Here is a 12,033-nt window from a genome sequence, read left to right as displayed (position 1 = left end):
TGTGCCCCTTGTTTCTGCAAGGCCATTTGCCCCCTCCTGTTGGTGCATGTGTATCTCATAAGCCCCATGGCCCTCTGCAGTTGTGGGATCCTTGTGTGGGTACCATCTTGGACACAAGTGCCCAGAGAGCCTACTGAGCTCCCTGCTTCTTGGCTGTTTCCCAACCATGCTGGCCAGAGTCATAAAAAGTATGAGGCCTGAGGAGCCACAGAAGAGGCCACAGCCACATTGTGCACAGGCTGGGCTGAGGGAAACCACAACACACAGCACATTTAGCACACCTAGCATTTAGCCCATGCCCAGTTGGATTTGTGTGTTCCCTTCGCTGTTCATGTCGTGTCTTGTCTAAGTGCTCAGACAGTGATCATGTCTGTGTCTTTCTGACCATCCCCAGGCCTGCCTGTCAAGTTCACAAAGAGCCTGAAGAAGGAAGAGGCCACGGAAGGGGCCACAGCAAAGCTGTGCTGTGAGTTAAGCAAGGTGGCCCCCGTGGAGTGGAGGAAGGGGTCCAAGACCCTCAGAGCTGGGGACAGAGTCAGCCTGAGGCAGGAAGGAAACGTGTGTGAGCTGGAGATCCGTGGCCTGGCTGTGGTGGATGCCGGGGAGTACTCATGTGTGTGCGGGCAGGAGATGACATCAGCCACGCTGACTGTCAAGGGTAAAGATCATGTGTGGCCACGTGGGCCAATGTCTTGGTGTTGCATATTGTTGCTATGTCATCACCATCTCCCTGTCAGACTCCGTGGACATATGTGTGTCTCCAGCTGTATCCCCCTGGGAACTCCCAGCCTCCATCTCCTTGTCAAGTATTTGTTCTGGTGTCTGTGTCCAGGCTTGTGTTTGCCTTTCCTGGACTGTTTCCTCACCCACTCTGTGCTCCATTCACTCATTCTTGCTTTGGCTCTGGGCAGTTTGTGTGGTGCTTGTGGGTGTCTCGTCCTGGACATAGAGTCCTCGAGACAGCCTGGAGTCCTCCTGATCCTTGGCTCTCCCCAGCCCTGCCCGCCAAGTTCACAAAGAGCCTGAGGAAGGAAGAGGCCATGGAAGGGGCAACGGCCACGCTGTGCTGTGAGCTGAGCAGGGCGGTCCCCGTGGAGTGGAAGAAGGGGTCTGAGACCCTCAGAGCCGGGGACAGAGTGAGCCTGAGACAGGATGGGATGGTGTGTGAGCTGGAGATCCGCGACCTGGCTGTGGCAGATGCCGGGGAGTACTCGTGTGTGTGCGGGCAGGAGAGAACGTCAGCCACGGTGACCGTCAGGGGTAAAGACTGTGTGTGGCCAAGCAGAGCTGTGATCTAGTGTCCAAGTGACTCGTGATGTCCATGTGCACTCATTCCATGTTCACGTTCTTTCTCTCCCACATTCTCTGATGTCACCCTCCACTGGTACTTCGTGAAATGTCTCCCCTTCCCTGGGTGGTTGTATGAACCAAGAGAAGCCAGCATCCAAGCCACTTTTGACCTCTCAGTCCCTGGTAGTTCTGTTGTCCTGTGGGAGTCTGTCTTGTCCTCTGTGCTACTGTGTCCTGCCCTCAACAATTCTCCATTCTGTGTCCGACTCTCCTGCCATGCTGCCAGAGTCATACAAAGTATGAGGCTTGATGAACCATCAAAGAGGCCACGGCCACGCTGTACATAAGCCGGTCTGAGGGAAGCCACAACCCACAGTGTGTGCTTGGCACACCCAGCAAGCACATGGCGCATGTCTAGTTTGGTTTCTGTCTTTTCTGTGCTGTTAGTGTCTTGTCTTATCCATGTGTTCAGAGACTGTGATTGTGTCTGTGTCTTTCTGACCATCCCCAGCCATGCCTGCCAAGTTCACAAAGAGCCTGAGGAATGAAGAGGCCACAGAAGGGGCCACAGCCATGCTGCGTTGTGAGCTGAGCAAGGCGGTCCCCGTGGAGTGGATGAAGGGCTCTGAGACCCTCAGAGCTGGGGCCAGAGTCAGCCTGAGGCAGGATGGGACAGCATGTGAGCTGGAGATCCGTGACCTGGCTGTGGAGGATGCCGGGGAGTACTCGTGTGTGTGTGGGCAGGAAAGGACATCAGCCACTTTGACCATCCAGGGTAAAGACCGTGTGTGGCCAAGCGGAACTGTGATCCAGTGTCCAGCTTACTTTGCGATGTCCATGTGCTCTCATTCCCTGTTCACATTCTTTTTCACAATTTCTGGGGTCACCCTATACCCATTACTCCGTGGTATATCTCCCTTCCTGGGTTGTTGTGTGAACCATAAGAAGCCAGAATCCCAGCCACATATACCCCTTGGTCACATCTCATCTTGTTGTCCTGTGGGAGTCTGTGTTGTCCTCTGTGGTATCGTGTCCTGCCCTCAACAATGCTCAATTTTGTGTCTGACTCCCCAGCTGGGCTAGACAGAGTCATACAAAGTATGAGGCTAGAGGAGCCACCAAAGAGGCCATGGCAACACTTTACATAAGCCAGTCTGAGGGAAGCCACAACCCACAAGCTACAACCCACAAGCACACCCAGCATGTGGCCCACATCGAGTTTTGTTTGTATGTTCTCTGTGCTGTTCATGTCCTGTCTCGTCTAAGTGGTCAGAGACTGTGATTGTGTCTGTGTCTTTCTGACCATCCCCAGCTGTGCCGGCCAAGTTCACAAAGAGCCTGAGGAAGGAAGAGGCCACGGAAGGGGCCACGGCCACGCTGCGCTGTGAGCTGAGCAAGGTGGCCCCTGTGGAGTGGAGAAAGGGGTCCAAGACCCTCAGAGCTGGGGACAGAGTCAGCCTGAGGCAGGATAGGACTGTGTGTGAGCTGGAGATCAGTGGTCTGGCCATGGAGGATTCCGGGGAGTACTCGTGTGTGTGCGGGCAGGAGAGGACATCGGCCATGCTGACTGTCAAGGGTAAAGATCATGTGTGGCCACGTGGGCCAATGTCTTGGTGTCTGCATGTTGTCCGTTATCACCACCTTCTCCCTGTCAGACTCTTTGAGCATCTGTGTCTCTCCAGCTGTGTCCACCTGGGAACTCCCAGCCTCCATCTCCTTGTCAAGTATTTGTTCTGGTGTCTGTGTCCAGGCTTGTGTTTGCCTTTCCTGGACTGTTTCCTCACCCACTCTGTGCTCCATTCACTCATTCTTGCTTTGGCTCTGGGCAGTTTGTGTGGTGCTTGTGGGTGTCTCGTCCTGGACATAGAGTCCTCGAGACAGCCTGGAGTCCTCCTGATCCTTGGCTCTCCCCAGCCCTGCCCGCCAAGTTCACAAAGAGCCTGAGGAAGGAAGAGGCCATGGAAGGGGCCACGGCCACGCTGCGCTGTGAGCTGAGCAAGGCGGTCCCCGTGGAGTGGAAGAAGGGGTCTGAGACCCTCAGAGCCGGGGACAGAGTGAGCCTGAGACAGGATGGGACGGTGTGTGAGCTGGAGATCCGCGATCTGGCCGTGGCAGATGCCGGGGAGTACTCGTGTGTGTGCGGGCAGGAGAGAACGTCAGCCACGGTGACCGTCAGGGGTAAAGACTGTGTGTGGCCAAGCAGAGCTGTGATCTAGTGTCCAAGTGACTCGTGATGTCCATGTGCACTCATTCCATGTTCACGTTCTTTCTCTCTCACATTCTCTGATGTCACCCTCCACTGGTACTTCGTGAAATGTCTCCCCTTCCCTGGGTGATTGTATGAACCAAGAGAAGCCAGCATCCAAGCCACTTTTGACCTCTCAGTCCCTGGTAGTTCTGTTGTCCTGTGGGAGTCTGTCTTGTCCTCTGTGCTACTGTGTCCTGCCCTCAACAATTCTCCATTCTGTGTCCGACTCTTTTGCCATGCTAGCCAGAGTCATACAAAGTATGAGGCTTGATGAACCATCAAAGAGGCCACAGCCACGCTGTATATAAGCCGGTCTGAGGGAAGCCACAACCCACAGTGTGTGCTCTGCACATCCAGCACATGGCCCATGTCCAGTTTGGTTTCTGTCTTTTCTGTGCTGTTAGTGTCTTTTCTCATCCATGTGTTCAGAGACTGTGATTGTGTCTGTGTCTTTCTGACCATCCCCAGCCGTGCCTGCCAAGTTCACAAAGAGCCTGAGAAAGGAAGAGGCCACGGAAGGGGCCACGGCAAAGCTACACTGTGAGTTAAGCAAGGCATCCCCTGTGGAGTGGAGGAAGGGCTCTGACACCCTCAGAGCTGGGGACAGAATCAGCCTGAGGCAGGACGGACACATGTGTGAGCTGGAGATCTGTGGTGTGGCCATGGAGGATGCCGGGGAGTACTCGTGTGTGTGCGGGCAGGAGAGGACATCGGCCATGCTTACTGTCAAGGGTAAAGATCATGTGTGGCCACGTGGGCCAATGTCTTGGTGTCTGCATGTTGTCCATTATCACCACCTTCTCCCTGTCAGACTCTGTGAGCATCTGTGTCTCTCCAGCTGTGTCCCCCTGGGAACTCCCAGCCTCCATCTCCTTGTCAAGTATTTGTTCTGGTGTCTGTGTCCAGGCTTGTGTTTGCCTTTCCTGGACTGTTTCCTCACCCACTCTGTGCTCCATTCACTCATTCTTGCTTTGGCTCTGGGCAGTTTGTGTGGTGCTTGTGGGTGTCTCGTCCTGGACATAGAGTCCTCGAGACAGCCTGGAGTCCTCCTGATCCTTGGCTCTCCCCAGCCCTGCCCGCCAAATTCACAAAGAGCCTGAGGAAGGAAGAGGCCACAGAAGGGGCTACGGCCACACTGCGCTGTGAGCTTAGCAAGGCGGTCCCCGTGGAGTGGAAGAAGGGGTCTGAGACCCTCAGAGCCGGGGACAGAGTGAGCCTGAGACAGGATGGGACGGTGTGTGAGCTGGAGATCCGCGACCTGGCCGTGGCAGATGCCGGGGAGTACTCGTGTGTGTGCGGGCAGGAGAGAACGTCAGCCACGGTGACCGTCAGGGGTAAAGACTGTGTGTGGCCAGGTGGACTGCACGCATGCCTGTCCTTGTATATGTCTGTGCATCACCACTGTGTCAGGAGCTCTTACCTGCTCTGTGCCGTGTCCACTCACTTGGCCAGTCGTTTTAGTCTGCTCACTGACCCCCATCCTCGTGGCCTCACGTGGTCATCCTGCTGGTGGGGTAGAATCTCCACCTGGTGTCCCCCTCCCACCTTACCCCAACCTGTCCAGCTTTCCTGCCCTCATTGGGCCTAGCTGGGTGTGGGTGCTCCCCTTTGGGCTGACTGTGTCTCCCCTCTGCACCGCTTCCCTGCAGCCCCACAGGTGGTATTCAGAGAGCCACTCAGGAGCGTGCAGGCTGAGGAGGGTGCCTCGGCCACACTGAGGTGTGAGCTTTCCCAGCCCAATGCTGCTGTGGTCTGGAGCAAGGGTGGCCTGGAGCTGCAGGCTGATGGGCGCTGGGAGCCTCGGCAGCGGGGCTACACTGCGGAGCTCGTGCTGTGGGACCTGCGCAGAGAGGACGCGGGCGAGTACACTTGTGCCTGTGGACCCCAAGCCACCAGTGCTGCCCTCACCGTTACAGGTGGGCCCCAAGGCAACACCTGTCCCAGGGGCAAGTCCCTTGTGCTTTGCGTTGGGCCTCTGGGATGCAGCGCCTCCCTGGGAGTCCCTTGGGGGATAGGAGCTTCTGTAGACATATCAGGCCTGGTGGGAGCCTCAGCCCCCATGATTCCTACCTTGGTAGCTGAGCCCCTGAGGTTACCCCTACCCCCTGCAGCCACACCCCTGTGATTCCCCCATGCACCCTTGTGGGAACCCTGGGTCTTGCCCTCACTTTCTCCCTAATCCCCACAGCTGTGCCCCTGTGGTCTCCCTGCACTCCACAGCTGCACTCCTGTGGTCTCTCCCTGCACTCCCATAGCTGCACCCCCGTGGTCTCTACCTGCACTCCCATAGCTGCACCCTCATGGTCCCCCTGCACCCCATAGTTGTTTCTGTGGTCTCCCTGCACTCCCATAGCTGCACCCTCATGATCCCCCTGCACCCCATAGCTGTACCCGTGGTCTCCCTGCACCCCATAGCTGCACCCTTGGTCCCCCTGCACTCCTATAGCTGCACCCTTGGTCCCCCTGCACCTCATAGGTGTACCCGTGGTCTCTCTGCACCCCCATAACTGCACCCCGTGTCTCTCCCTGCACTGCTATAACTGCACTCCCATGGTCTCTCCCTGCATTCCCATAACTGCACCCCTGTGGTCTCCCTGCACTCCCATAGCTGCCCCTGCACCTGTCCTCACTGCACCTGCCCTCATGCTGCCCTGCTTCCCTGTAGCTGCACCGGTGCGCTTTCTCCGGGAGCTGCAGGCCCAGGAGGTGGATGAAGGTGCCACTGCCCACCTGCACTGTGAGCTGAGCCAAGAGGGTGCTAGCGTGGAGTGGCGCAAGGACTCCCTGCAGCTCTTCCCTTGTGCCAAGTACCAGATGGTGCAGGAGGGAAGGGCTGCCGAGCTGTGGGTGCACCGCACTGAGCAGGAGGATGCTGGCCACTACACCTGTGACACGGGCCACGCACAGAGCACGGCCAGCCTCTCTGTCCGAGGTGAGCTGCCCAGCGGCTCCTGCCCTCCCTGGGGTCTCACCCCCACCCTGGGAGCAGTGGGCACTGTGCTCATCAGCCCTAAGCACCCCTCCCTGGCCCCCCAGCCCCTAGGCCCACATTCCAGATGGAGCTGCAGAGCATGGAGCAGGAGGCCGGCAGTGTGGCCCGGCTACGCTGCCAGCTGAGTGAGGCAGAGCCTAGAGTCCCAGTGCAGTGGCTCAAGGAGGGTGTGGAGCTGCATGTGAGTCCCAAGTATGAGATACGGCGTGTGGGGACCATGTGCGAGCTGCTGATCCATGGGCTGGAGGCCAAGGACACGGGCGAGTACGTCTGCATGGCCGGTGGTCAGAAAACCATGGCTTCTGTCATGGTCAAAGGTGAGCCATCCATGCCACACCCACTGCCCCGGTAGCTGCCCTGGGGGAACACCTGGCCTGGCACCCACTAGGGCCAAGCACCCCTCTGGACGTGGCTCTGAGGCCTTTGCAGTTACAGGCTCTTCTCCTTTCTGCTCACTCTGGTGTGGGTGGCCTCAGCATGCAGAGGGACAGCATGTCCTGGGACTTCCTGAAGGGCTTGCCTCCCTGCTGGGGTTGGCCACAGGGTGGGGGTGGACAGAGGCAGCCCCCCACCCCACAACCCCTCTGCTTCTTCTGAGTGCCCAGACTTAAGTGTCATGGAGACAAAGGTGGTGCATGGCAAATAGAGGCTGTGGCAGGGGGAGAGTGGGAGGATGTTCAAGAAGACTTGCTGGAGGAGGGGAGTGGGAGGTGGGCCTAGTGCACTGGTGTGGCTGGTAAAGGGACCCCATCGCCTACACCCCCCAGAGCCTGAGGTGACCATTGTGCGGGGGCTGGAGGATGCCGAGGTGCAGGTCGACGGGGAGGTGGAGTTCAGTTGTGAGGTGTCACGGGCTGGGGCCACGGCTGTGGAGTGGCACCTCCAGGGCCTCCCACTGCAGAACAACGAGGTGACAGAGCTGGCTGTGCGGGGTGGCCGCACCCACACGCTGCGGCTGAAGGGTGTGACCCCTGAGGATGCGGGCACCGTCTCCTTCCACGTGGGCGCCCACACATCCTCTGCCCAGCTCACTGTCCGAGGTAACGGGTGCCACACAAGTTCAAGCCCTCTGTATGCCAGAGACAAATGCCGGGGTCCCTGTCCCCGGGTCTGAGGGACGGGTGGGGAAGCGGCCCTGTGAAGGGTGACTTGGGGACAGTGGAGGTGTGATGGAGGGGTGCCCCACATGCTTGTGTTGAGGAAGTGGGATGGGGTGCTGGGAGGCACCCCTGACAGTCGGCAGTGGCATCCCGGATGCTGAGGCCCACACTGTGTGTCCGCTGTGCAGTCCCTGATGTGAGCATCCTGGAGCCCCTGCAGGATGTACAGCTCAGTGAGGGCCAGGACGCCCACTTCCGGTGCCAGCTATCCAGGGCCTGCAGCCAGGAGGCCCGCTGGGCCCTGGGAGGGGTGCCCCTGCAGGCCAATGAGATGAATGACATCACCGTGGAGCATGGCACACTGCATCTGCTCACCCTGCACAAGGTGGCTTCTCTGGGTCCTGCCCCATTCATGGTGCTCCCTGGGGAGTGGGGGGGGGATAGATTACCACTCCATTCAGACATGGCTGGGGGCCAGCCGGGGTGCTCCCTGGGGACTGGGGGCGGGGGGGAGGCTCCTACTCCATTAAGACCTGGCTGGGAGCCAGCCACAGTGCTCCCTGGGGAGTGGAGAGGAAGGCTCCCACTCCGTTAAGACCTGGCTGGGAGCCAGCTGGGGTGCTCTCTGGGTAATGGCCAGGGGGAGGTTCCCATCCATTCAGACCTGGTTGGGGGCCAGCCATGGTGCTTTCTGGGGAGTGGGGGGGAAGGCTCCCACTCCATTCGGACCTGTTTGGGGGCCAGCCATGGTGCTCCCTGGGGAGTGGAGGGGAGGTTCCCACTCCATTCGGACCTGGCTGGAGGCCTGCAGAGATGGAACAGACCCCCTCTCTCCTTCAGGTGACCCTGGAAGATGCGGGAACCATCAGCTTCCAAATGGGCTCATGTAGCTCAGAAGCCCAGCTGAAGGTCACAGGTGGGCAGCCCCCTCTCCTAACCAGCCCCTTGCTTGCGGATGTCTGTATTTCCTTAGTTGGGGAGCTGTTGGCAGTGGTGTGGCCAGAAGCCCATGCCTTCCAGAGGTGATCTTACCTTGGGATGGTGACCGTCCACCCCTTGATGGCTAAAGTCACACACCAGAAGGATAGTGTGTGTGGGATCCCAGTATTGGATTAGTGCTGTCCACAGGAGGGAGATGTGGGCCTGGGCCTTTGGGATTTCTCCCCTGTGAATGTCTACTCTTGTGGCACACGCCTGTGTGTGCCATGTAGATAATCATGTCTACATTGATACATGCCTGCACATCCACAGGTTTCCAAGTGACACATGTGGTTTTATACAACAGCATACAAGGTCCCAGGCATGTAGGGAGGACCTAAAGACCTTCAACTTGGGTTATACTTTGTCCCCAGAGCTGGTCATCTCTGAGTGCCTGACCCTGAGAGCTTCTCCTGTGCTGTCTTACTCCTGGTTGTCAAGCTGGCCCCATGCATCCATCATCCATCATTCATCTACATGTCCATCCACTACACGTTCACCACCCATGTTTTTGTCCATGTGTCATCTGTTTACCTACATGCTTATCCATTCATCTACCATTCACCCACCTACTATCCATCCATCCATCCATCCATCCTTCCATTTACCATCCATCTATCCATCTGTTGTCCATCTACTCTTCCATCCACCACCCATCCATCTGTCCAATCACCACCCACTTATATATTTGCTCATCTATCCATCTACCATCTATTCATCCATGATCCATCCATCCACCATCTATCATTCATCTACACATTCATCCATTACACATTCACCACCTGTCTTTTTGTCCATTTATCATCCGTTTATCTGCTCATCTACCCACCCAACATTTATGCATCCACCATTCATCCAACCATCCTTCATTCATCCATCTATCTACTGCTCATCTATCTGTCCACCATACGTCTGTTCATTTACTGTCCATCTGTTCATCCATTATCCATCCACTCATCCATCTACCACCTATCATCCATCTGTTCACTTACCATCCATCTGTTTACCCACCATCCATCCATGGACATCCATCCATCCACCTGGCATCAATCTACCCCACATGCCTCTACCTGGAGAGGGCCTGAAGCTGTGCCATCAGGGAGTCCCCAGTCTGCTGGTAGAGTTAGACATAGAGATGGAGTGTGTCCTGAGTCTCAGGTGCCCCACCAGCCCAGATCTTGAGAGGGTGGACAGACACAGTCAGCTCTGTGAACTGGGGGGCTGAGAAAGGCACCAGAGTGCAGTGCCCTCCAGCTGAGTGATGGGAGAGGGGAAGTATCCTGGGTGTTGTGATCCAGGTGGGTCCAGGAAGGGCCTGTGTGTTCTTAAGAGTGGGTGTCTGTGAGGGGGCAGCGTGGGAGTGGATTGAGCCTTACAGGTCCCACTGAGGGCTGTGCCTTGGCCCCTCTTGGCCTGGTGTCCCCAGTTGAAGTGTGCTGACTGATGTAAAGATACCTGGCCATGGTCTTATGGGAGGGCCATGAGCATGGGGGTGGGGTACAAATGGGTGTCCTGGTAGGTGGTAAATGGACAAGCTTGGGAGCTCTGTTGGAGATGAGAATGGGGAGATGATGCAGTAGGGTGGGGACATGGTCAGGTGTGCACTTTTGGGAAAGGATAGGAGGGAAGGTGGGGGCTGGAATATCAATGGTGTACCCCGGGAAGGGTATGGGGGGTCTTCTGCAGGAGGGCCCAGCCATGGTGGGTACAGGGGTACACAGCAGGCATCGTCTGCATCTGGGAAGCCCCTGGGTTCAAGCCCCACTGTGTGACAGGGCAAGGGGCAGTTGCCATGCAACATTAGGGCCCGAGAATCTGAGGGCTGGAAGGACCTCGGGGCACGTCTGGGTAAATGGACCTCTGGGGACAGGAGAAACATCTACTTCCAAACGCCCGGGGATGGCGGTCTTACTTCCCAAGGGAGATCCCGCACTTTATGAGAGCAGGGGGCCCCATGACTTCTTCCCACCCCACACCCACCCCCCAAGGATTGAAGCCTTAGGGCTTGTCTGCTCTGCCTCCTGAAAAGGGCATGGATGCAGGTGACCAGTCTCCTGTGGTGAAATAGGACATGTCCCAATGGGGGTGTTGGGTACAGGGGGGCTAAGCTGCCCTCCCATGGGCTTGCTGTGGGTGGTTTCTGTGTCTCATTCTGCAAGCAAGGTGGGTCAGCTGGCCTGGGTGGACCTCTTGTCTCAGCCCCAAGGCAGCCTCTGCAGACCCCAGGTTGGCTCCACAGACCCAGGGTGCCCAGACCCCCTCCTTTTGCCCTCTTGCACAGAGGCAGTACCACGCCTGGTACGTGGCTTGCAGAACGTGGACGTCTTTGCGGGGGAGGCAGCCACATTCTCCTGTGAGGTGTCCTGTGCGGGGGGGCCGGAGGCCCGCTGGTGGCTGGATGGCACCCTGCTGCAGGATGGTCCCCAGAGTGCTATCTCCGTGCGTGACGGGACCTTCCACTCCCTCACACTCTCGGGCCTGGGGGTTGCTGACTCAGGCACCATCACCTACCGTGCAGGGCCCCTGGTTTCCACGGCCAAGTTGTTGGTCAAAGGTATTGGCCAATGGGACCCTGCCCTGAGCTGACGCTTCTGTATCTGCTGACCCTGAACGCTTGCTGCGGGCTTCCAGGGTGCCGGGTCCAGGGCTGGCCCCAGGACTCGAGCTGGGCATCGCTCTGCGTGTGCCGTGGGCAGGCATGGTGGGAGGTCTGCTGTACCGATTTGTGGAGGAGGAGGCCAGGCTGGGGAGAGGTGAAGCCAACCCCATGCCCACCTCCTTGTGGGGCACCAGACCTGACTTCCTGCCTGGTCACCATTCTGTGGCTGTCTATCCCTCAGGTGCTCTCCCAGAGGGCAGCTGGGGAGTGAGAGCCCCCTTCCTGGTCCTGGTCCTGGCCTGCTCTGTCCCTGCTCACCAATGCTTCCCTTGCTGTGGGCTCAGTTGGGGTCCTGTGACCATCTGGGAAAGATCCATCTTTGGGGAGGATGACAGTGGGGTGTCCGGTCCTCCAGGATGGCTGGCCAACAAGGCTTCACTCGGTGCTTCTGTGGAATAAGTGCAGACATTCGCCCATGTCCAAGGGGCAGATCAGTTGTTGAGTAGGATTTCAGCAGGCTGAGATGGGACAGGGACCCCGAGGTTGGCGAGGCCCCTGGGGGTGCCATGGGCCCAGCAGAGTTCATAGACCCTGAGCAGGGGTGTTGTGCCCCTGCTGAGGCAAAGCATGCCCTGGGCCAGGGCTGGGGAGGGAGGCAGAGGGTTCAGGAAGGGCCCAGCCCTGACAGAGGCCAAGCCTCCAGTGCCATCTACCCCAGGGAGGGCACAGCTTCCCCCATGAGGAGGGCCCTGGGCTGCCGCGATGGGTTCTCCTCCTGCCGCAGCCCCCCACCCCCACCGCTTGCTTGCTGCTGAGCTGCTGAGAG

The 12,033-nt window shown here is 58.1% G+C and overlaps 1 protein-coding gene across 1 annotated transcript in view; it reads left to right on the top strand.

Annotated features, from left to right (window-relative positions):
- Positions 1–12,033, top strand: part of OBSCN (obscurin, cytoskeletal calmodulin and titin-interacting RhoGEF) — a 159,294-nt gene that overhangs the window by 94,476 nt on the left and 52,785 nt on the right. Inside the window, exons 42-50 of the mRNA XM_042931633.1 lie at positions 1,802–2,065; positions 3,205–3,468; positions 4,609–4,872; positions 5,188–5,454; positions 6,204–6,470; positions 6,575–6,847; positions 7,298–7,570; positions 7,819–8,015; positions 8,471–8,546. Coding sequence (XP_042787567.1) covers positions 1,802–2,065; positions 3,205–3,468; positions 4,609–4,872; positions 5,188–5,454; positions 6,204–6,470; positions 6,575–6,847; positions 7,298–7,570; positions 7,819–8,015; positions 8,471–8,546 — 2,145 coding nt within the window. The remainder of the gene's footprint in view (positions 1–1,801; positions 2,066–3,204; positions 3,469–4,608; positions 4,873–5,187; positions 5,455–6,203; positions 6,471–6,574; positions 6,848–7,297; positions 7,571–7,818; positions 8,016–8,470; positions 8,547–12,033) is intronic.

Source organism: Panthera leo, chromosome A1 (genome assembly GCF_018350215.1).
Source record: "Panthera leo isolate Ple1 chromosome A1, P.leo_Ple1_pat1.1, whole genome shotgun sequence".
In the NCBI taxonomy this organism is placed as follows: Eukaryota; Metazoa; Chordata; class Mammalia; order Carnivora; family Felidae; genus Panthera; species Panthera leo.
Note: the sequence above shows the minus strand (reverse complement) of the source record. Positions and strands in the feature narration are given on the sequence as shown.